Here is a 26,372-nt window from a genome sequence, read left to right on the forward strand (position 1 = left end):
TGCTCTTGGTTGTGCTCCTCAGCTGAGGCCTCTCTGGCTTGGTTGGACCTGCCGGTAGTTACACTACCGCCAGCACAGCCCTCAGTCATCATTGGAGCAGCTAAGCCCCCCCACCACGTCAAGGTGGCACCTGCGGGGGGGATTATTATTATTATTATTATTATTATTATTATTGCTCGGTGGCCATCTATAGTCCGGCCCTCCAACGGTCCAAAGGATTGTGAACTGGCCCCCTGTTTAAAAAGTTTGGGGACCCCTGCTCTAATCTGTCAAGATCGTTTTGAATTCTGCTCCTGTCTTCTGGAGTGTTAGCTATTCCTCCCAGTTTTGTGTCGTCTGCAAACTTGATGATCGTGCCTTCTAACCCTTCGTCTAAGTCGTTAATAAAGATGTTGAACAGAACCGGGCCCAGGACGGAGCCCTGCGGCACTCCACTTGTCACTTCTTTCCATGATGAAGACGACGCATTGGTGAGCACCCTTTGGGTTCGTTCGTTCGCTTAGCCAATTACAGATCCACCTAACTGTAGTTTTGTCTAGCCCACATTTTACTAGTTTGTTTGCCAGAAGGTCGTGGGGGACTTTGTTGAAGGCCTTACTGAAATCCAGGTAGGCTACATCCACAGCATTCCCTGTATCGACCCAACTCGTAACTCTATCGAAAAAAGAGATCAGATTAGTCTGGCATGACTTGTTTTTGGTAAATCCGTGTTGACTATTAGCAATAGTGAAGGACAATAGTTAAAAGAAACTGAACCAAGATCCTGGATATCCTCACATTTTGACACAATCACATCAGTGGTGTTTTATTGAACAATCACCTTACATTGCTTAAAACATTTTACAGGAGGCCTAAAAGTCATTCCTTCTGCCTGAATGTATCTTTATAGCCTATGGCAAAGCACTGCTTTTCTGCCTCCACACCTGAACTACAGTGATCATCATTCTGAACCTTTAAGTTAAAGGAAACTCTGGCATTTGTAGAGGGGGCACTATGGGCAAAGAACTAGCCCATGCCTGATATATACACATTATGTATAATATAATATACATTTCTTCCGGCTCCATGAAAAACTTTTACTGTACTTTCAAAGAAGCTCCTGTATTAGATGGTAGGAACAGAATTCAACCTTGATCAAACAGAAAACTGGGCTGTAATTTATGAAATGTAATTCAATAAAGACAGACATAAAATTCTACTTTTAGACCACAAAAACCAAATGCAAATAGGAGAGGGATATATGACTCAGCAGCTTCTTCATACAAAAAAAAAAAAAAACCTTGGGATTGTTGTTGATCAGGAGTTGAACATGAACCAGAAGTATGATGTGGCAGTCAAGAAGGCAAATGCTATTTTAGCCTGCAGTAACAGAAGTGCAGTTTCCAAGTCAAGGGAAACAATAGCTGCCCTAAATGCCATGCTGGTCAGGGGTCATCTGGAGGGCTGCCTTCTATGATGGCTTCAAAAAGAGGTCGGACAGCTCCCTGCTGAGGATATGTTAGCAGAGGTCCAGCACTGAGCAGGACGTTGGACTCTATGGCACACGTGGCCTGTTCTTTGATAATAGTACTATCCTTTTCCAGAAGAATGATACATCCATAACTGAACAACCTAGTCATTGCTGATTCTATTGGATAGGAATTGCTCTCCCTCGAAACTAGGAGATTCTAAAAATTCTAGCCCAAAAGTATCCTTGTACTCATTTCATTGTGGGGTCACATGGGTGTCTCCAGGACTGTGAGTAGAATACCAGAAACACTTTGACAAGGCAAGACTTAAGACCTACTTCTGTTTACTTGTGTACCTTTTAAGTCCCCCACTGTTAGAATCACATTTTTTTCTTATTATTTCTATTCTTTTCCCACCTTCAGAAGTTGTTCACACTCTCCCCAATGTCATATGGTAGTGGGAGGGCAATTGCCCATTCATGAAGCAAGACTACCCCAAATCCACTTTCATTATATGGAAATGTGGGTATTACTTGGCTTGCATGAGTTAAATGCTTGAAGATGAAGGCATTGTTACACATCCACACAGCAGAGAGTCATAATATACATTCATAAGAAAGAACCATTATATTGTCTGTTCAGGACTGAATTTAAAATAATAGGTTGCACTCAGATCCTCTACATTTGCTACACCATTCTCTAATAGCAGTGGTGTGCCCAGGCATGTGGGAATATAATAGGGTCTGGAGATAGGTAAAGGTAAAGGTTTCCCCTGACGTTAAGTCCAGTCGTGTCTGACTCTGGGGGTTGGTGCTCATCTCCATTTCTAAGCCGAAGAGCTGGCGTTGTCCATAGATACCTCCAAGTTCATGTGGCTGGCATGACTGCATGGAGCACCGTTACCTTTCCGCTGGAACGGTACCTATTGATCTACTCACATTTGCATGTTTTCAAACTGCTAGGTTGGCAGGAGCTGGGGCTAACAGCAGGTGCTCATTCCGCTCCCGAGATTTGAACCTGGGACCTTTTGGTCCACAAGTTCAGCAGCTCAGCACTTTAACACACTGTGCCACCAGGGGGCCCTGGTCTGGAGATACTAAACATTAATATGTTTATGCAATCTGAAAAATGCAGAATCAAGAATCAAAAGGGCAGTTTGTTTCTCACAGGAACATTTTTCCTTAGGTCTGAGTGGCTGATCATGAGTTTTATAAATAATCTTGGGCCAAACACGTCCCAACTCTGCTTGAAGACAAGATTCAACACACACCAAGCCCAATCAATTCAATAAATTAATTCACTCATACATGCCTATATGCCTAATAGAGAAGCCAGCATTAACAAAGTATTGTTCCATGTCATTCTGCAAAAAATAACATTTGTGGAAATCAAGGAGGAGGTTGAGCACTGTCTTATTAGGACATGCTATGCAGTGTGTAATATCAGGAGCATGTGAGTTAGGCCCCATGCTGTAAAATCCAGAATTATGTGGGTTATAAAGGGGGTGGCTAGAAAACACAAACACCCAATGCACACTGCAATATGCATCTACATAGGAAAAGTCAGAAAAAGGTCCAAAATCAGCAATAAAATGCACTGCAGCTAATCAGTGTATGGACACCTGAGAGCAGGAATTCAGGAAGAACATGTACAGCACTTGTGTAAACAGCACCACCGTTGGAAAATTCATTTGAAGGAACCAGATATGGCACTCTCAGGAAGGTAATAAAACAAACCTCCCCCCCCCCCCCCCCACCACCACCACTCCTGGGAGGAACTAGCTTTTCCCTTCCTTCTTTTGAGTTGTACTCCATTGCTGATTCTCATCTGATTGGCTGCTGCAATTCAGTGCATTTCTTCCAATGGGGTAAAAAAAAATGTCATTCTGTTGGATTGATTTTGCACAAGGGGAGCTTTGTGGACACACAGGAGCTTTTTTGCCATTCTTGGGAGGTGGAGGGTGGAGACTCTCTGGAGTGGAACTGGATTTTTTTAATCCACATTCTGATTAAGATTATATGGCTGTGTAGAAGCAGTCTTAGCTGTAAGTGCCTGAACTGGAAGAATCATTTGTGTTACCTTGCGCACATGCCAGTGTCTCTCTTTCTCATGTTAATCTCTCAGTGTGCCACAAACTTAAAGCATATAGTAGAGTGGAAACTCAGCAACTGAATTAGCACAATTCTTTCATATCACCAAACTGCTCTTGTTGGGAAGCAATTAATTCCTCCACTAGTAATTGGTTATCTTTGCACAATCTAAACTATTAGCCTTTTCCATCTTTCTCTCCCTAGAACCAATATGCTCTTGGCTTCCTCTGCTCTTGCCTAATCAAAGACAATTTGGGCAATAAACTAGCTTCTCCTTAGGTAAATAGTGTCAAGGTTAGAGCAAGTCATTCATCACAGCAATAAAACTTTATTGCAAATCCTTCTTCCCATCCCCCACCATAAACTAAACTTGTCATAAACTCTATGTTTATGACCACATTTCTAATGATTAACATGATGCTTAGTAGCTTGCAAACTTGTTCAAGAGCTGTTGGGAGGTATGTGTTGTAATTCTGGAAGCAGAAGAAAAATGGGGTGAAGGAGTGTCTTAATTTTTTAGCAGGAAATAAGGGGTCTATGCATGCTTTCTTCATAAGACAAACTACTTGCTAACTAGGCTGATCCCAGTCTTGAGACTATATGGGAGAAGCAATGAACCAAGCTAGACCCCATTTGGGTTAAATAATGTCGACGTGGCTTTATTTATAAATCTGAGAAAGAGGGAATGCAGATTTTGTGGAGAGCTGGACCATAAGGAAGGCTGAGCGAAGGAAGATAGATGCTTTTGAACTCTGGTGCTGGAGGAAAACCCTGAGAGTGCCTTGGACCGCAAGAAGATCCAACCAGCCCATCCTCCAGGAAATAATTCCCGGCTGCTCACTGGAGGGAAGGATATTAGAGGCAAAGCTGAAGTATTTTGGCTACATCATGAGGAGACAGGAAAGCTTGGAAAAGATCACAATGCTGGGAGAAATGGAAGGAAAAAGGAAGAGAGGCCGACCAAGGGCAAGATGGATGGACAGTATCCTTGAAGTGACTGGCTTGACCTTGAAGGAACTGGGGGCGGTGACGGCCGACAGGGAGCTCTGGCGTGGACTAGTCCATGAGGTCACGAAGAGTCGACTATGACTAAACGACTGAGCAGCAGCATGAATTTATTGTCAAAAATGAGTCCTAATCAATTTCTGAATGGGTTACATTTCTACTAAAAGGAAGAGCCATGGATAAGAGAACAAAATATGATAATCTCCTGTTACAAAGTACATCTCGGTCTACTCAATGACCCACAAAAATTGTCTAAAAGCCTTTACATGTGCCTTTTGAAGCACAGCTAGTATAAAAACCAATGTCCTGTATTCTCTTTCAGATACTTAGTTAGGTAATAGGCATATTTAACTGAGTAACCTCTCCTGTACTGATCTGCCCAAACTTTATGGAAATGTTTCACTTGTGCTCTAATCGTGGCCACAATGAGCTTCCTTCTCCCCATGCAGCTGATGGTTACAATCATGACAATAGTAGCACAATCATCATTATAGAGCAAGCATACATCCAAAATTGTTGCCTAGATTTGTTCATCTGCAACTGTTTTGTATTTGCAGTGACTACTTAGGCATGATTTTGACACTTTTGTCTTTATTGTCATCCCTTTCCACCTACTTTACTGGCCATTAGCTGCATGGGAAGAAGGAGCCCCATTCTGCACAAGTGAATGATGTTTCCATCAATTTCTGGGTAGAGGGGTTGTGCAAGGAAATGTTAGTTAAATATGTTTAGCTAAGGTAGGGTGCATCTAATAGAAATATATATTCATAACCTGTTAAGATTATGATACCAATATGGTTAAATATTGGTGCAGAGCAGTAAAAACGCAGAAGACTAGGGGTTTATGTGAGCAGAGGTAAAAAGAAAATAAACAATAAGACAAAATATCCAGCCTCCCTTTCCCTTTAAAAAGTCATGCGCATAAAATAAACATCAGAGATATCAAAATAAAATAGCAAAAATATGTTTACTCACAATCTTGTATGATGATGGTCATACAGGCAAAAACATCTTAGTTCCAAAAGAAAAAAACAGTTCAGGATTCTACATTTCTCTTAACAAATGGGAACATCAGCATGGCATGGCATGGCAGGAGCGAAGAGAGAAGAGACAGGAAGAGACATCTGTACATCACTTCCTGTGTGTTCCCAGAAAGGATACTCCCATTTCCCATTTCATATGCAAAAACCCTTAAATGGTGGCTTCAACTCTGGAATGCAGCTTGGCTCAGGTTACTAAGCAACAAACATAACTAACTACATAAACCATCCCACATTGAAAATGCATGCATGATTGCTTAGATAACCCAACAGCATCTACAATGTAGAAGGAATGTAGTTTGACAACACTAGCTAGCATAGCTTCATGGTATGGAATCATGAGAGTTATAGTTTTACAAGATCTTTAAAGTTCTCTGCCAAAGAGTGCTGCTGACTCACCAAACTACAAATCCCAATATTCCACAGCATTGAACCATTGCAGTTAAAATGGTGTCAATCTGCATTAATTCTGCAATATACGAGGGTTGAATGAAAAGTAATGCCTCCACCTTTCTAACTTCTCCACAGATGGCAGTACTGTATGTGGCAGGTACCGGCCTGTTCAGTAGACTCTCCTCTACAGTTCCATTTGGCATGAAGCCTTAGCATTGAATGGTTGTGTTGTTAAAGTGCGAATTATGGAACCCTGTGCAGACGGTCGGTCAATGTGACTTAAGCAACGTGCAGTCACTGAATTCTTGACAGCAGAAGGTGTCACCCCAAAGGAGATTCATCAGAGAATGCAAGCTGTTTATGGTGATTGTGTTGATGTGAGTACGTGAGTTGTTGGGCGAGTAAGTTTAAAGATGTTGAGGTGGGAACATCTGACTTACGTGACAAACAAAGAGTTGGATCTTCCTAAAGCCAAGCAAAGCAATAATGTGACCCACACATTATTGTGAAATGCTGATTATACTTGAAATTTCTCTCTGAGTGATACGACAATTGTCCTGAATCAATCTGTCAACCACAACCTCTGAGGATGCCTGCCATAGATGTGGGCGAAACGTCAGGAGAGAATACTTCTGGAACATTGCCACACAGCCCGAAAGACATACAACAACCCTGTCAACCTTTTGCTTGTGAAACTTAGTGGTTGCTGTCACAGGGCATCCAATTCTTTGTTCTCTGGGCAGCGTCCTAGCACGCTTCCTTTACAGAGTCCTGCCAGAAGTAGTCCTGCGTTGTATGATGGGCTCCATTGGGCTCCACCAAGAAAGCATCCTGGAAGCATCCTAGGATGTTTCCTGAAGTGGAAGATGTCACAAGATGTGAATTACCACTTCATCACATGGATGGATGCTTTCCTGTGTTGAAGTGGTAATTCACATCTTGTTAATGACTGTTCTTCACCCCTTTTTCCTTCCCTCCATACATATACATTCCCTCCATACATGTACAAATATGTGAGGGGAAGTCATAGGGAGGAGGGAGCAAGCTTGTTTTCTGCTGCCCTGCAGACTAGGACATGGAACAATGGCTTCAAACTACAGGAAAGGAGATTCCACCTGAACATCAGGAAGAACTTCCTCACTGTGAGAGCTGTTCAGCAGTGGAACTCTCTCCCCCAGACTGTGGTGGAGGCTCCTTCTTTGGAGGCTTTTAAGCAGAGGCTGGATGGCCATCTGTTGGGGGTGCTTTGAATGCGATTTCCTGCTTCTTGGCAGGGGGTTGGACTGGATGGCCCATGAGGTCTCTTCCAACTCTACTATTCTATGATTCTATGATTCTATGATATTGTCACACAAAACTCTTTCATCCTCAGGTCCAGCTGGTACCTACAATCTTCCTGTCTCCTATACACAATGGCTCTCTACTACCTACAGTAGTAGGTAGCATTATTTGCTATTTGAATATTGCATGCTTCTCTCACACATGTATCCCCTTCCCTTGACAACTGTTTTTAAAATGTTATCACTTCTGTGCACTTTGTCAGTCTGAGTATCACCCTCCACTTTGGGTTTTAATGTGTCTTTAAAAAAATTGAAATGACATGGGGACTTTGTGCCAAAAGCGTACTGATAAACTGGTTTTAGGGACATTTAAAGGAAAAAGGAAAGGTATCCAACTATTCTGGGAAGCAGTTTTAGGCATAAAGAGCCAAGGGGAAAAAGTTAAAGGTCTTATTTGAATACTTCCCCATAGCCAGCATGGTGTAGAGTTTAATACTGGAGATTAGGGTTAAAATTCCTGCTAGGCCATGAAAACCAACTGGACAACCTGGGCAAGTCACACACTTTCAGCACCAGAAAACTCTGGTACGTTCGTCCTAGGGTTGCCTTTTGCTGGAAATGGCTTGAAGGCACTCACTAACAAACAACAAAAAGAATGGTGTAATTAGAGAAAGTGAAGGTCATGCACTGATAGGTGTTTTTGGGATAATGACATAAAGAAATTTGGGATGTAGTGGACCAATGCTTTTATTGGGATTATCATTTAGAGTTAACATCCTTTAATGGGCATTGCACAAAAATAAACATATGGTCAAAGACAATTATTGTATGTCACTTTTGAAAGAGAGAGTTTCCAAGTCATGGAGAGGGGGGACTTAACATAGGTCTCAGCTTGCTTTAAGGTTCAGAGACAGATAAATGTCATATCCTTATCCAACTGATTTACTGAGTGACATCTGATGTATCACAGAGCTATGAATTAGAAACTGGGGACCAACATTGTGCAATCTAAACCAGAAACCTATAAAAAGAGCATAGCTTCCTGACGTGGCAGAGAAGACTAATTTTTGACTGCTTTTAAAATGTTCCAGTTTCTCCTTCTTCCATTTTCCTCCTTTGCCTCAGCTTGTTTCAATTGCTTCAAAGTCCCCTTGCAGGCATGACTGGTGGGGATGAAAGACAGGTCCTCGGTGGTGGCCCCTCAGCTATGGAACTCCCTCCCCAGGGAAATTAGATTACCCCCCTCCCTCCTGGCCTTCAGGAAGAAAGTGGAGACATGGATATAGGACCAAGCTTTTGGACAATGACTCCCAGTGCAATAATTATGTCTCTGTGCAATAATAAACAATGCAATTGACCACCGGAATGGCTCCAGGAATATGACTTGGATTGTGTGATTTTTAAATAATGGTTTTAAGACTGATATGTTTTAATTATGTGATTTCAAAGTAATTGTTGTTTTTCTATATAATGTATATTTGGCATCAAATTGTGCCTGTTGTGAGCCACCCTGAGTCACCTTTGGTGTGAGAAGGGTGGGATATAAATGAAGTAAATAAGTAAATAAATAAAATGCAAAAGTAGTTTGCATGCAGTTATATAAAGAAGGGAGGGGAGAATGTTGACCTGCAAAAGCAAACTGCGGCAGTCTCTTTCTCATTCATAACTTTTGCCATCTTAAACACATTCTGACTGAGCTTGGCCAAGTGTGTCCCAGTTGCCATCTTTGAAATGTTGGAGGATCCGTTGCAGCATTATGTGGCTATTTGCCATCCCACTGCAATGCAGTGGTGAGTTACATAATTTTTTCACTATGATTTAGTTTCTCTCTTCCCTTTATGGATAGGTTTTATGAATGTTCATTAAATGCAGTAAATGGATGAAGGGCCTACTCACAGAGAAAATGACTGCAGGGCAATGAGGCATAGCCCAAACCAATACTACAAAACAGAAAGCTGCACATAAGAGATAAAGGCATGAAGGTTCATCTCTCTTTTATGGAAAAACATGCAGTCGATATCACTGAAAACACGCAGCTGACTTGCTGAGTGTTGTTTTTGGCAGATACACGTGTTATTTTTGTCCCATCTTTGTGCTACAATGATAGCATTTCTCTGTGCCTGTTGCTGAGTGGCAGCATGATGCAGTGGTTTGACTGGGACTCTGGAACATTAGGATTCAAATTCCTGCTCAGCCAAGGAAACCCACCATGGGCAATTTGGATTCTCTCAGCCTCAAAGTATGCTAACAGCAAGCCCTTTCTGAATAAATCTTACCAAGAAAACCCTAGGATGGAGTTGCCATATATTGCAATAGACATAAAGGCACCCAACCGCAACCGCAACCGCAACAACAACAACAACAACAACAACAACAACAACAACAACAAAAACAACAACAATGTTATTATATTATGTTCCAGAGAAAGTTCATTTGCCATAAGAAATAGTCTTCTTAAAAAGAAGAAACCATCTCATAACAAACCATATGGAACAGAGATTATAGAAAACTGTTCTACTCCATCTTTGTTTCATGCTTACTTCACTATGGTTTGATTTTACCTTTTGAGTGAATTTTGCTAGTGGCAAAGGGAACCTTCTAAGGATGTAGGCTGATGGCTCATAGAACTACCAATCGGGGGCATTGCGCTTCCGTCTGACCCCCCCCCCCTTTTGAACATTTTTTTGGGGAGGGAACAAGGAGGGAGGGGCTTTGTTGGGAATACGTGGAGGGTTACAAGGGGACACAATGACCTTTGTAAAATGGTATGCATGAAGCAGGGTCACTGCAGAAGAATCGCCTTGTTGGGCTGACAGTTACTAAAATAAACTCCATTGCCCCTGATGACTATTTCTACTTACAGGGTAGACAAAAATAGAGAGAAACAGAGACAGGTCTGGTGACTGGCTCCATCTTGGAATTTCAAATATCAATTCATTTTTATTTTTAGATTGTTAGATTTGTTTGAGTCTAATATGGATATAGGGTATTAAACATGCATGTCAGAAGAAAATGATTTTAATGTCGGTGCCTCTCCTCCATGCAATCCAACATTTCACAGATGAAAACTGAGATGTGTTTGGTCAACCAACCAAGTGGTGTCCAACTGCATTACTTCTATAGTATAGAGGCAGCCAAATGGTTAAGAGAGGCTACAGCAGTTTGCTTTTGCCTGGGAAAAACAAAATCATGCCCCTTCTATTATTTTCCCCTCCCCAAGTTAATTGAGTACAAACTACTTTTCCAGTTTGAGCTCAGTTTGCAGCAAATGAAAGAAGCTCAGAACAAATGAGGAAAATGGTAGGAGGAGAGAGAAACTAGAATGTTTTAAAAGCAGATGAAATAGTGGGACAGAATTAAGCAAAACTATTTCTGCCAAATCAGTCCAGTGGGAGAGTATGCCGCAACAGCTTTCTTGCAACTTGCAGCCATTGTATGTGCTGGAAGGTAGCGACTCAACAGGAATAAGCAACCCAATGCTATCCATGTCTACAAAAGAGTAAATCTGTTTGAGTTCAATGAACATGTTCACAAATGATTGAATAAACCAAAAGTTGTGTTTTGCTTTATATTTGTTCTTTAAAGGGAAAGGTGCACATTTTTCTGAACCTTAATGTGGTATTTAACATTTTCCTCTTCTTGCCCATAGACACAAGGCAAGCAGTGGTGTGTGGGAATTTACTGACATTATGAACTTACAGCTGGAGTCAATTATAAACTGCCAGGCTTGTTGTCCCACAGCACTGTTTGCCAAATGGAATGTCTGCCTCATGGGAAACCTTGACATTTTAGAGAATATTTCTGTTGCAGAGCTGGAAAGGCAAACTGTATAAATACTTACATATATGGATGTACCTATTCAACGCACATATATACACACTGCACAAATTTCAGGAAAAATAGAAAAAAAGGAAGTCAGTATTGATACCCTGATGAAAACCTTGCACATTTTTAGTAAAACTGAGAAAACAAAAGAATGAAAAATATGTGTGTTGACAGCAAGAGAAGAGAGTTGTTTACTTTGATTTAAAATGTCTAAAGTTGAAAGCTTGGGCCTCCTTTTGGAAGCAGAACTTGCATTTTGCTGTACTCTGGTGTAGAACATAGTTTTGCTTTTGTAGCAGAAAATATATTTTTCACACTGATAAAGGAAGGTGCATATGTGGTTATCATCTCATAACTACCAGTGCCACCATTTTAAAAATCAAATCACATATGCAAACCAGTCCAACATTTTACAAGTAGTTCTCGTGTTACAAGCATCTGACTTACAAATGACTCATAGTTAGGAACAGGGGTGAGACAACAGGATTTGAGAAAAATCTACCCCTTGGAAGAGAAAATCACTCCTGAAAGAGTTATCATAGAAAAAGGTGTCTTCACTGAAGCTTTTTTTTTTTTACTCATTTTTGTTTCCACAACAAGCCAAATTTTTCAAAATCCAATCCTCATAGGGGCAGAAAGTGAGGTGAAATCTCCTGAACAGGGACGCAGACAGAAAAACAAACATCACAGGGGTGTTAATCCTTCCCTATGCTGTCCAAGGCCCCATCTACACTGCATATAAAATCAGATTATTTGATTTGAATTGGATTAGATTAGTCTACATTGTCATATAACCCAGTTCAAAGCAAATAATCTGGATTTTATATGGCTGTGTAAAAGGGGCCCTAATCTTAAGAATATATTTTTTTTGGCTGGAGTTACACTTAAAAAATGTACCTGTTCCAATTTACATACAAATTCAACTTAAGAACAAATCTATAGAACCTCTCTTGTTTGTTACATGGGGACTGTCTGTACTTTATTTGATGTAGTGGATTGAGCATTGGATTCTGGCTCTGGGTACCATGGTTTGAATCTCAGCTGAGACACAGAAATCCACTAGGCAACCTTGGGCAAGTCACACTCTCTCCACCTCAGAGGAAGGCAATGGCATCTCCCCTCTGAAACAAATCTGGCAAAGAACAAATCTATCCCTTAAAATGGACTATGTCAACCCCGCCCTGACTACTGATCCCCGATCCCTCGATGGAATGTTCTGACTGTAACTATGTCTATTTTAACTGAATTGGTTTTTCCTTGTTACAATATTATTATGTCTGTTGTGTTGTTGTTGGAAATTTCCCTGAGTCCTCTCTAGGTGATAGAGCGGTATATAAAGTTTTTTTATTATTATTATTATTATTATTATTATTATTATTATTATTATTATTATTAATCCCTGTGATATATTCTCCTTAGGGTTGCCATAAGTTTGAAATGACTTGAAGATATATAGCTACAGCAAACATTCAGGAAATTACATCCAAGACTTTCATTTTTTCATATAAACTCATTGTATTGCATGGTATCATGCTTTAGTGCCTGCATCATCATCCACCCTGCAAAGAGGTATTCAAGCAGGATGTTGCTTTTTTCTGAACTGTTTACATAACCTCCATTCTATGTGTCACATGGTGAATTTGAATTATCCCCACAGCAGGCAGACTTCCTCAAATTTCTCAACGTGGCTTACCAAAGATTTCAGCTTCCTGAAGAAGAGGAGGAATTAAGAAAATGCACTTAACATCCTTGGGGATGGGGGGAAAGAATCCATATGAATAAATCTGGGTCATGAATCTGCATCTCATGATGATTAAGGAGCACCTTCCTCAAGGTGGGAGGAGAGAGAGGGAGGGAGGGAGGAATATTCTGCAATGTAGGGATGAGGGCCTGAGACCATCTACATTCAAATGGGCATGCACCTCACAACTAGCATTTCAAAGCTTCCCAGGCTCTGATATCCCCCTTCCATAAAAACAGGGAGGAGAGAGATAGGCCACAATTCGATGACCTTATGAGAAATCTTCTGGTGTTTTCCTCCTGTTTCAACTTCCTTGTTCATTTTAGAAGACAGTTTCAGCAGTGCTCTGCTGATTAAAACATTCAGAAGCCGTGATTTAAATGTTGAACTTCCTTATTATACATTGCTAAGATTCTAAGAATATAATTTCTCTTTCTTCTAAATGCCTCAGCAATAAAGTCTTGCATGCAAGCCTTAGAAGTAACTCATTACTGATAAATAATTCCTCTCGCAAACAACAAAGATATCACTACACTGCATTGCAATGATAAGAAGGAATAACTACTAAGTGCAAAAAGTAGACACAACAAAAAGGTAGCTGGAATTGTGTTTTTCTGCCACAAACCAGCAGCATGTATGATTCAGATGTTTTCAAAAAAGAAAGAAAAGAAAAGAAAGTGGAATTAAATATGCATATTTTAATTATGTTTGAAACAAAAGACAAGCTCATACCTTTTAAACATTCCAACTATAATAATAACCATCTTTGCAGGGACATGGAAATATAACTGTAATCAATTACTTTTGAGATGTATTTTGCAAATTCCTGCTTGAACGTGTGAACTAACAGGTCAAGTATCATAAATAAAACAGCAAGTGTGGTTTCTGCTTCAGTTATATTAGAGCCAACATTCTCCCCATAATTGGAAATATCTGACTTTAAGCATGCTATCTCTGTTTAGTCTGTTATAAGAACTCATACATATATATATATGCTTAACGCCCTAATATTCATTGATTACAAAGTTTGTGAATCAGTGGGCCATATACAGATGTATAACCATAGAAAATATTTTTATTTAATCTCACATCATTTTCAATCAAACATTTTCCAAAAGGGTCAGGTAAGCAGTTCATTCATAAATTATAAATTATAAATTATCATTAGGTGCAGAGTCATCAAATAGTGCATACTGGAAATAACAATATCAGTTCAGGACTATCCCAAGCCTGGAGATTTTTGGGCCAAAACGTGAGATCTTAGCGATGATATTAGTCTTATGCATTAAATATCAATAACAGTTGCCCACAGATTCTCTCTCTCTCTCTCTCTCTCTCTCTCTCTCTCTCTCTCTCTCTCTCTCTCTCTCTCTCTCTCACACACACACACACACACACACACACACACACACACACACACACACAGGCTGAGAATTTAAGATGATATGCCTGGAGATTACCCATGGAAACTGGAAAGGCAGGGCAAGGCACTCCTAGTTGGGAGAGATCAAAAGCTTCCAAAATACTCATTATGTTAAATATATCATATATGGGAAGGAGGCTTTTTCCATTTGTTAATTAGCTGCTATAAATATAGAAGAAAATTCATACCTAGTAAACCCTTCTGTATTTCTACTATCAATTACTTATAATAAAAAATAGAAGTGTCTTTATAAATTAATTTCTACAGCTCACATACATATGAACAATGGAGAAGATGTTTAGAACTCCTTTAAATGACATTATGCGCAAGACATAAGATGCTACAAACATTTAAAATGTGGAGCAACATAACGGCTATAAATATATTGCTTTCATAATGTAGGAACCTAACACAAAGAACTGAGTCAGACATAAGCTTGGGTGGTATATTGCTTCTTGGGGATGGTCATTCCCGGTTATGTGGGAGACAACAAGGTGCTAACTTTAATCCTGACAGGAGTTGAGCACTAGGAGGGATCCCATACAATTTGAAGCAGCTACAGAAGAGTGGATTCACCATCCCTGTACCAATAGATACATCACTCACTGCTGATCAACCAGCCAAGCAACCCACACCCACATACTTAATACATTGAGACAAGTTAAAATGACATAAGATGTTCAAAGCCATGAGGCCCTTCTATGGAATATGGCACCTCTTTATTACATTTGCAAAAGATAAGATGCAAATATATAACACATGTATATATTCATCCAGCTCAACAAAGATCTCTATGGAAAGATAAAATAGGGTAATTGATACTGTATCGTTATGTTAAAGGCCTTTACATGAGTTAGCATCTTCGTTATCTTCACCATTGTTGCTCTCAAATGTTGTTTTCTGTTGTTTTATGATGTAGACTATCAAAAAGGCAAATAAATTGGTCCAAGATCAGACCAGGCCTGAATTCTCCCTAGAAGCCAAGACCACCAAACTGAGACTATCATACTTTGGACATATTATGAGAAGACATTACTCACTACAAAATACAATAATGCTTGGTAAAGCAGAGGGCAGTAGGAAAAGCAGAGGACCACATTCCAGATGCATACATTCAGTGATGGAAGCCACAACTGCCTTAAGACCTGAGCTGGGCTGTTGATGGCAGGGTCACTTGGAGATCCTTCATTCATAGGGTCGCCAAAAGTCAAAGTTGTCTTGAAAGCAGTTAACAGCAAATGCAGGTTTTTTATTTCTTCATTTGAAATGTGCCCGATTTAATAGTTAAACAAAAAATAATAAAATATATATTGAAAAATAAAGATGTTCTGGGTTGGAATACATGCTATCCAGTGTAGCTGAGTGTTGGGATTGCTTCTTAAACAGATGGGTCATCCATAATGAAGAAGAAAATTCTGACCCCCACACATACAAGGATGCCATTTTACAAATAAAGAGGTAGACAAATTTATCCTTTCATTGCAAGAACAAGAGAACCTGGTACTTCCAAGTGTTTTTGACTCCATTTGCTGTAATTCCTGACCTTTTGCTATACTACACACTACACTTGATCTTAGCCAAAAGGCCAAGAAGCGAAATTTAAAAATCCAAATGTAATATTTACTATGGACAAGCCACTAGTTTTACTTACCCTTGCCTCCGCTTAAACCTTACCTTAAGGGAATAATTAATTTTAATCTTTTTATTCTGTATTTGCACAACTATCTAGGAGTGGGTTGGTAGGCTAGTAGGCCGGGATGCTTTGTATCTATACATGGCTTTACTGTATGTATGGGTAAGTGTGTACGTTTTGTATGTTTCACATGTTTTGATATGGTCAAAATTGACTAATCAATAAAGAGTTGTTGTTGTTGTTGTTGTATACTGACTGGGACTGGTGGCATTTGTAATCTGAAACATCTGGATGATGCCAAATTGTCTTCTTTTTAAAAAGATTATTTACATTTTAAGTAAATGTTGCTCAGGAAATGTTAGTGTGTAGGAGTGCTCTCAAGCCTGAATCCTCTGGTGGTTTGCATTGGGGCTCGAAACATTCCCAAATACAGATATTTGGTTGCTAGAATCAGATGGGAAGAGTCTATGTGAGATGTGTATGTTTGTCCTAGAAGATATTTGAAGGCAGCCTGCAAACAGCATGTATATCACTGCCAGAAATTACTTTCCCATTTTCCCCTGGCAATTATTTTAATCAAAATATCAAAATATTGCTCAATAATGTTTTTCCCTCTGAGTTGTAACATCAGTGGTCTTCGCATAGAAGAATACTGTGTACTGTAACATAGGAGAACACCGTGTTTTTGTACTGGGAAACAGTAACCACAGTTACACTTGACAGATCGATAGCCAACTAAAGCTGAGTCTTAGATATTCAAGAATGAACAGAAAAAGGCCAACCCTTGGAAAATATTGCAGGCAGCAGAAGAGAGAAAAATGAATGACCTACTGGATAAGCAAAGGGCCTGACTATGATCAAGACAGTCTCCACTTCTGGCCCTATGAGATTTCAGAGATCATCCCAGTCCATCCCTTTTGACACCATCATTTTATCATTTCCCAGTACAGTGTTCCCTATAGCTTTTTCTTCTTCCTAAAAGGTTGAAATAACTTTCCTGTGGCTTAATTATCAGCAGGAAGAGCTTAAAACTATAATGTCTTGGTATGTTGGTCCTACCCATTGCAACAATGCAAGCATTGTTCTCTGAAATGAAACTCAACCCTCAAACTGAAAGAGAGTTGCTGCCTTTGCTATAAAACAGGGGTGGGTCTATGAGGTGTGCATGGCCCGTAGGGTCATTTTAGGCCCAGAAAAGACCTTTTGAAAAACTGCAAGTAAACTGCAAAGGACTTCCAGCAAAGCTCCCCTCCCAACAACTCAAAATAAGAGAACCATTTAGTCACATTTTCAGGCCTAGAAGTAGTCTGATTATCTTCCAGTGTACTTCCTGATTTAAAATGCACTTCTTAAGCATAAAATGGCCAGGAAGAGCTGAATTCATGGTCAAATTACCTGTTATTTTCCCCCCAGGCAGAATTTGATAAAACATGTATTTATTTGAGGAGGAAATGAGAAAACAACTCTTCCAAAAATAAGTGAAGAACATGCCATATTTCTCCTTGGTGTCAGCTACATAGAACAAAAGGCATGTGTAGTTCTCCCTTTTGCTGTATAAGCGATACATATAAATGCAGGGCAGAATTCAAAATATTAATCAAATGTACATTCCAATTATCTAGTTTTGTGTCCCATTAAAAATAATTTTAGCATAAACCAATTTAAGGTTTACATAAGTAAAAGCAATACATTCCCAGACAGAGACAACAAAAGAGCCTGCTGCACTTTGGACCAATTCATACATTTACCCATCAACCTATCCTTTCTGTATGTTTCTTCCCATTGTGTGGAGCCTTATGTTATTGCTGAGGGGGGGGGGGAGAGGAAGAGTGAAGAGAAAAAGATGTGGCTTGATAAATACATTCTTTGTCACAGATTTTATCCTCAGCGTCCCAGATACAAGTATGGAAGTCCTGTACCTAAAATACAAGAAAATTACTCCAACCCAGGAACTGGTGTAAAACACAACTGTGCCATTCTGCCCCTCCAGATGTTGTTGGGCAGTACTTCGCATCCTCTCTAGCCAACAGAATCAATGGTAAATGATGTGGGAGTTGGAGTCCACTAAAATCTGGACAGCCACAAATTGGCTGATTGTTGGCAGAATCTATATCCTGCAGACCGGAAAATGGTTGCAGTGAGGCTCATTCTAGTGAGCCCTTGTCAGACAGAGTGGGGATTACTGAGTTAGATCAAACACTAATCTGAGTCAGTATATGACATCTATTCCTATTACTGCATTTACATATATCTACAGTGTATGTTCAACAAACTCTGTGTTAACATGTGCCTTCATGTGTATGACAAGAGTTGACCCTGAAGCCTTTTTTGTACTACCCTAAAGATATTAATGGGATACTGGCTCAAATTTTTAAAAAAACACCAAATTTTATTTATTGATAGATGTGGTGCTGAGACAGGTCACAAACAATTTTAGGGAATATTAATTTTTTGCAGCATATCTCCAAGAACACTGTCATATAATCAGTTTTAAAATATATCTAATGTAGATATGATTTCTTGATATGAACATGGCTGATATAGTTCAGGGCCCCATTTTCTTCCACCTACCTACACAGATACATGGAGAAATGAGGAATTCATTTTTTCCTGAGTGAAAAAAGTTCATCTGACCTATACTATGATTAAAGCTCCCAGTAGACTTCATTCATTATCAGTGTCTCTGTGAATTTTGATTTGTTTGACTTTAAAATTAGCAATCAAATTTGGTAGCTTATTATTATAGAATTCTTGAGAGGGTTTTCTTCTTATTCAAAAATATCTTACCTTATCTTCTGAATATTCTAAAAATGACACATTCAACAGGCCCATTTCAAACTCCTTAGGCACTTACAAAGAGAAGAGGAATAGCACTGGGAGAGTAGGTTCATTCTTTTTTCAAATGATGTATTGTCACACTGACTTGAACAAGAATGTTTGTATACTAAAATATACAAGCAATTATCTTGGCGAGTGCCAAGAAGATACATAAAGATTGCATATCCCTTATTCTAAATTCCAAAACCTGAAATACTCTGAAATCCAAAATTATCCATATGGGTGTCTGAGACACACTTGCTATCGGATGATTCAGTGTACACAACTTTGTTTCATGTACAAAACTATTAAGATATTGTATAAAATTACCTTTAGGCTATGTGTATAAGGTAAATACGAAACAGAAACACATTGTTTATTAGGACTTGGGTCCCATCTCCAAGTTATCTCATCATGTACATGTATGTAAAGACAGGTATTCCAAAATCTGAAATCCAAAACTCTTCTAGTTCCAAACATTTTGGATAAGGGATACTCAACCTGTATGTGGGATCTGTATGAGATACAAGACATACCTCAACAAAATGGCAAATGTGTTCCTGCATGTCAAGAGATTGGACTGAGGGTCCTTGTGATCTCTTCCAACTCTATGATTTCATTATGTGCAGGGACAATTGTGTTTTCTGTCATCCATCACAAGCTTCATTTTCCTTCTAAATGAAACTCTAGTCATTAGTAACTGGGGAGCAGGGATAATTTCCCTCCAGCTATCTAATGCAAAGAAATCTGTGATAGTTTGGCTTTGAATGAGACATGAGAAAACTCATTAGCTTTTAGTGTCACAGAGGCGGGGGCAGGGGCAGGTGAGAGATAAAACTGTTAGAATGGATTTGTTAAAATGCATCGCCTCAGCTTCCCATATCTTTTTTGGACTCCTGGGAGACAACTATGGAGGCAGTCATGATGAGCAGTGCACTTGCATTTCAAATTTTACCACTACTCCACAGAAACCATAACTTGGGAGAGGAAAGGACAATACGAGTTGCTGGCCTGTACCAGGTATAACTAGAGCACTAAAACACAGGTTCATTACACATGTCTCCACACAGAACAGAAACCTCAACAACACTGGGATTCTCAGCAGGAATTCACTGCTATGAGATGCTAAACAGTCAGCAGTTTTTTGGTGAGATTCCCAAACGGCCTTAAGTGTGCCAACCAAGGTGCAACTTTGCGCAAAAAATTCAGGAGTTTCCTCCTTGCATTTTTCTTCAACATCTAGCTTGATGGGCTGAGCAGGGGAAGCTTTCTCTTCACATAATGGACTCCTCTTCCTCTTCTTCAATCTCTTTATCTATCTGAAATGCTATGTTCTCATAGCTGGTTATCCCTCCATATTTTCGCATATGGACCATCAGAGGTTTAGGCGACTGGCTTCCTGCCAGAGTGGCCACATACATGCCAGTTCTGTTCTCCTCCAGGGAAGGCCCCCAATCCATGGTTGGTCTGCTAGCTTGCTGGATTCTCTATTAGTAGAGAAACAAAAAAAATTAAAGGAAGTATGGTGATGGACAATCTGATAACAAAGGAGTAACAGGAGATAGAACTCCCCAAAGAAGTCCTTCATGCTGCATGAGGGCACCCAAGACAAAGAATAGCCTTGAGTACCTTCATGCAGCCCATAAGGAAGAAGCCTAAATCATAGTGGATTCCAAACAGGTCTGAAAACATCAGAGTATACAGGTGTTATTGAATCTTTTCAAGCACTGGAAGAGGAATAACAATTCAGTTTTAAGAAAAACACTGGAATTCTACAGTAACCCATTTACCCCAGCGTTTACATCATTGCCTCCAACATTTCATATATGAAACATTTAAAAATCAGCATATGACAATTAAATAGTTGTCCATTGCTCGGTCATGATCCATAGGCAATTTTCATGGATTTCCTATATAACTCAAAAGTTCTTAAAATCATGAAAATATAAACAAACCAGGCATCTAGTCCCCACTGAGATGAAAGCACTGAAAATATTATCTTAATGTCTTCGTCCATAGGAAGTTTCACTTAATTGCTATGAGTGCTTGCATTTTTAATATTCTGTAAGGCATAATTATCTGACAAAGTATTCCACAAAGACATGAAGCAAATGCCCTTTCCAAAGTTCTCAGTGCACAACCAGTGAAGGGCTAATGACCTTGTAGAACTATAGCTCCCATGATTCCACAGCATTGATCCATGGCAGTTAAAAAGGTGTCAAACTGCATTAATTCTGATCAGTGAGAAATGTGATGAACAATTCCTCTGACTATGTGAAGCCTATATATTGTTCAAAACATATCCACAGTTTAGATTCCAAACACGTTTGGAATGAGGAATATTGTATGTTACATTAATGCAAAACAGAAGTGAGAAATTCCACTATTTTTCTACATTTAATGATTTTGATTCTAGATATGAAATTAATTCAAGTCTTTGCAATGTATATATATGCCACTAGAGGACACCTTCTACCACAAAATAATAGTCTGAAAAAATGTGATAGTGATTTAACAGAATACATGGCTATGGTTCCTGGGATGGCAACAAGAGATCTGTTCTCATGTACCTCTTTCTTGCTTCCTGAGGCATTGTTGGGGCATTTCTTCCCACCCCATCCCACCCCAAACCCCAGTTAGAAAGAGAGAAAGAAATTGAGTGAGTGAGATGGCAATCAGGTAGGGAAGGCTCAAGATTCACAGTATCCAAAACCTTTCTGACCTTCTGCCATATCTCTAAGATGGAGCAAGATTCAGATCAACCCTGGACTGGTGTAAATGTTTCTCTCCAGTTACCCATATATGAGAGAAATGTAAAAAAAATGCAGCAAATTTCACTCTAGTCTACCTACTGCTTACGCAATGTTGGAACATTGCAGCTTCAAAGAGTTTTCACTTAGACATAGGACCGTTCTGCCAAAGTAAATTTATTGAATGATGTGGGGAAGATAAATTTTGCAGTTTAGACGTTTCAAAGATCCATGCTGCCTTTTATGAGCTCATTAGGCTCCTAAGGTTGTCTGGAGAGGACTTTTTTTCTATCCCAGGTTTGGCTGTGGGAACAAAGGGCAAAGGGTTGTCAAAGGCTTTCATGGTTGGGATCACAGGGTTGTTGAGGATGCCTGCCATAGATGTGGGCGAAACGTCAGAAGAGAATACTTCTGGAACATTGCCATACAGCCCGGAAAACATACAACAACCCAAAGGGCAAAGGTCTTCTCAGTTGCTGCTCACAGACTTTGGAACTCCCTTCTTAGGTTCCTTCTACACTGCCAAATAAAATCCAGATTATCTTTCAATGCTTTGAATGTGATTTTCCTGCTTCTTGGCAGGGGGTGGACTGGATTGCCCATGAGGTCTTTTCCAACTGTATAATTCTATGATTCTATCTGCTTTGAACTGGATTATATGGCAGTGTAGACTAATATAATCCAGTTCATTCAGATAATCTGGATTATATGGTAGTGTAGAAGGAGCCATAGAGAGGCCAGGATGGCCCTGTCCTTGCCCTCCTTCTGTGCCACAAGCGTTTACAAACTGAATTAGAATCTCAGAATCATAGAATCATAGAACAGTTGAGTTGGAAGAGACCTCATGGGCCATCCAGTCCAACCCCCTGCCAAGAAGCAGGAAATCACATTCAAAGCACCCCTGACAGATGGCCATCCAGCCTCTGTTTAAAAGCCTCCAAAGAAGGAGCCTCCACCACAGTCCGGGGGAGAGAGTTCCACTGCCGAACAGCCCTCACTGTGAGGAAGTTCTTCCTGATGTTCAGGTGGAATTTCCTTTCCTGTAGTTTGAAGCCATTGTTCCGCATCCTAGTCTGCAGGGCAACAGAAAACAAGCTTGCTCCCTCCTCCCTATGACTTTCCCTCACATGGCTATCATGTCTCCTCTCACATGGCTATCATGTCTCCTCTCAGGCTTCTCTTCTGCAGGCTAAACATGCCCAGTTCTTTAAGCCCCTCCTTGTAGGGCTTGTTCTCCAGATCCTTGATCATTTTAGTTGCCCTCCTCTGGACACATTCCAGCTTGTCAACATCTTCTTTCAATTGCGGTGCCCAGAAATGGACACATTAGGACTGGGCTGTTAATGCTGTATAGTGTTTATTTAAAGTTTTGTTTAAAAGGGCATTTATTTGTACAGATTTTTAAATGCACTTTGATAAGTACTGTTGAGTTACCCATTTGTTGCTTACCTGCCAGAGTGTCCCTTCCTCTTTGAACACAGCAAAAACCATCCCTATGGGGATCATCAGGCAGGAGAAAAGTCCCATCAAGATGCCCAGAGCCTCAGCCCAAAAGGGAAAACGATAGGTGCCATTATATTCTGAAGGTTCATACTTGATTATACTGTATACCAGCAAAGCCTGAAATAGAGCATCAGATGTCAGATAACAAGTCAAAACCAAGGATTTCTCAATAGTTTTGAGTTTAAGTGCAACTCAACTTGGTGAAATGCTGTATTGCCCACAGAGGTTAAAATAAGAAATACTTGCCAGAAGACAAGGAGAGAACACAGGCCTAGAAAAAACAGACCAGAACAAGCATAGTTACCATCATTGTTACTGGGGACAGGAACAACCAACAGGCTTTAAAGTATATCCCTGGTTTAAAACCCAGCATCATGTGAATATCACGACAAAATCTCTTCATGCCTAAAGAGAACACGAAAAAGAATGGGACAATGTTTCAAGTGTTTGGTATGTGAGTCATTAATGGTATAATACAATGCATGTTCAACCCTATAGTATATTTTCAATGAGGCTTAATCTAGGGGAGGTGTGCATCTAGAGTTAATCCCATGGAACACAGTGGGATGTACTTCCATAAGATTATGCTCCACAACTATTTTTTTACTCCATGAACCAAGGAAGTGCAAGGGTATTACCATAAGTGGAATGTATGTTCCAGGTAATTATCCTGTTTTCCTCCCATAATGGGATTGCACTCAAAGATAAGTGCCTAGCAATAAAACTTGCATATTAAGCCTTTATTTACCTTCTATGACCAGTCATCAGTGACAGAGAATTACTTTTAAATAATGGAACTTTCTATACAAAATACTCAAGCATTCAAAGACTGAAGGAACTACCAATGTAATCCAAGCCTCCTACCATATACACGGGTGACCACCAGGCAGGTGGTAATGACAACCACCATGAGTCCAAAGCCAGCACTGTAGTCATCCAGCAGCACCAGCCAATACATTCCACCCTAGAGAGAAGAAGCAAGGCATGGCCAAAGCATGTTCCCAATATAGAATATTGACAGATCACAGTTGAACAATTAAAACCAGCAATTAAATTACATTAAACCCTTAATTAAATTCTACTTATCTACTCATCTTTCTAAATAAATTTACTTTGGCCATTACCAGTAGTAATCAATCCTACTCTACTGACCGAGTTTAATAATCTAAATATATAGAAAATGTGCACACTATAGTCACCCCAGGACTATTAATCAATTTCTTCTATCAGTGCACAAAAGCTCAAACAAAACAATTTTACCAGTTCTACTCTGTTTCATTTCTATTATTTTTGTCAATTACTGTTTCATATAGTCAGCTGGATAAGCAATAAAAAACAAGCCATGATTCTAATTCAGACCTAAAATCAAACCATGCTTTGGCTGTGATTCCCAACATGTGAGTCCCCAGGTGTTTTGGCCTACAACTCCCAGAAATCCCAGCCAGTTTATCAGCTGTTAGGATTTTTTGGGAGTTGAAGGCCAAAACTTCTGGGAAGCCACAGGTTGAGAACCACTACTTTAAAGAGTTAATAATGAAATAAGAAACCATGGTTTGTATTTGTGGTTGGCTAACAGCGCAAGAAAGAATGCAACAACATCACAACTTGATATATATGGAACTAGCCAATGTGATCGATCTGATGTCATAGATCATATTTTGAATAATCAGAACAAATTATTGCTAAAAAGAGGCCAATTATATGTGGCTAGTAAGTCTGGGATCTGTTGTGCCCTACTCACAATCACTTGTACTGCTCAACATAAATAAGGTTGAGAGAGACTTTCCCCCCCTTTAACTTTTTATCCTAACTCCACTTTCTCTTTGTCCAATTTGCTTACCTCTGTTGTAAGAATAAGTCCCATCAGGAACATTGTGACACAAATAACCCCTGAGAAAAAAGCCTTCTTTGGGCGCAGGTAATAGGGGAACTCATCAGTCACAGCAGTGACTATTGTCTCCAGAAAGGCAAACTGTGCACAGACAAAATATATTCTCTTGTAAAGCCAAAGAACCAAGCACTTGAACATACCCATAAAGGACTCCCCTAGAACAGACGAAAACCTTACCTGACTGTCCAAACCAAGAGTTAACAGCATGAAGAAAAAAAGGAAAGACCAGAAAGGAGAAAGAGGAAGCATTGTCATGGCTTGTGGGTAGACCACAAAAGCCAACCCTGGACCTGGAAGACAGGCAAAGAATGAGAAGAACCATGGCTGGGATTATGTAACTGCAATCAAGGAGACTGGATTCATGGATGTAAATAAGGGCAATGGAGTAAGTGATGCCATGAGAAGAGAAATTTCCCCAAAACAGTCTGGAACTGGTATGCAAGATTAAAACATAAAGATTAGGGCCCCACCCTGGAAAAAGACAGCTGAAATATAGGAAAGGAGTTTACATAGAACCTCCTCTGAGCCAGGCATTTACGTCTAGCCAGTTCTGTGGACAGCAGTGCTGCCTGCTTTGTGAATGGTGCCTCATAGACAGCAAACAATAAAAGGAGGTAATAGATATGTTTTCAGCCTTAGATGTCAAGAGAACTTGGCTGTCACTGATCAATAAATCTTTCTCAAAATCATCCGTAATATTAATATCATGCTTGTTGCAACTTGAGACTGCACATAGGAAAGCAAATTGCAGGTTTACCTAGAATATAAACATTTGTTGATAACCATTTCACTCACCAGTGTATATTATTACTTAACCATTACAGGGTGTGATACAGACAAGAACTTGTCAGTAGTTTCACTTTCTATTTTCTTTTCTTCCACAATACCAGAGAAGATCAACTGTCAGTCTGCTTTTTGAGTATCTATTCCATTGTACCTAATCTCCTTCAAAAGTTACACTGGGAGAAAGGGGAACTTATCATTCAGCAATTGCTTCAATTGGTCTATTCTAATTAGGACTAAAAACTGGATTTAGGTCTTTATCATCACCATGGTAATTAGCAATAAAAGTAATGGGTTTTAATTGCTCATTCAAGACCAAGCCACCCCCAAATACTAACCTAACATTACAATGGGGATAGGTAAAGGTAAAGGTTTCTCCTGATGTTAAGTCCAGTCATGTCCGACTCTGGGGGTTGGTGCTCATCTCCATTTCTAAGTCAAAGAGCCGGCGTTGTCCACAGGCACCTCCAAGGTCATGTGGCCGGCACGACTGCATGGACGGCCATTACCTTCCCACCGGAGCAGTACCTATTGATCTATTCACATTTGCATGTTTTCGAACTGCTAGGTTGGCAGAAGCTGGAGCTAACAGCGAGCGCTCACTCCGCTCTCCGGGTTTGAACATGGGACCTTTCGGTCTGTAAGTTCAGCAGCTCAGCGCTTTAACACACATTATTGCTTTGAAAATCAATCTTATCCTGCAATACTTTGAAAATTGCTGCTAAATTCAGGGTAATGGCTGTAAGAAGA

At 39.8% G+C, this 26,372-nt stretch overlaps 1 protein-coding gene across 4 annotated transcripts in view; it reads right to left on the minus strand.

The window, feature by feature from the left end:
- Positions 1-13,500: 13,500 nt before the first annotated feature.
- slc6a7 (solute carrier family 6 member 7) overlaps positions 13,501-26,372 on the minus strand; it is a 40,567-nt gene continuing 27,695 nt past the window's right edge. For 2 of the 4 annotated variants that reach the window (XM_016991494.2, XM_016991495.2), the window contains 5 exons: positions 24,789-25,129; positions 23,813-23,912; positions 23,253-23,353; positions 22,895-23,065; positions 13,501-20,182 (listed from right to left, as the gene is read on the minus strand). In XM_016991494.2, the coding sequence (XP_016846983.1) occupies positions 19,970-20,182; positions 22,895-23,065; positions 23,253-23,353; positions 23,813-23,912; positions 24,789-25,129 (926 nt within the window). In that variant the 3' untranslated portion in view covers positions 13,501-19,969. Of the gene's footprint in view, positions 20,183-22,894; positions 23,066-23,194; positions 23,220-23,252; positions 23,354-23,812; positions 23,913-24,788; positions 25,130-26,372 lie in introns of those variants that run through there. The other 2 variants (XM_008104830.3, XM_016991496.2) reach the window with 2 other exon arrangements.

The sequence above is a fragment of the Anolis carolinensis genome, chromosome 2 (genome assembly GCF_035594765.1).
Source record: "Anolis carolinensis isolate JA03-04 chromosome 2, rAnoCar3.1.pri, whole genome shotgun sequence".
Classification (NCBI taxonomy): domain Eukaryota; kingdom Metazoa; phylum Chordata; class Lepidosauria; order Squamata; family Dactyloidae; genus Anolis; species Anolis carolinensis.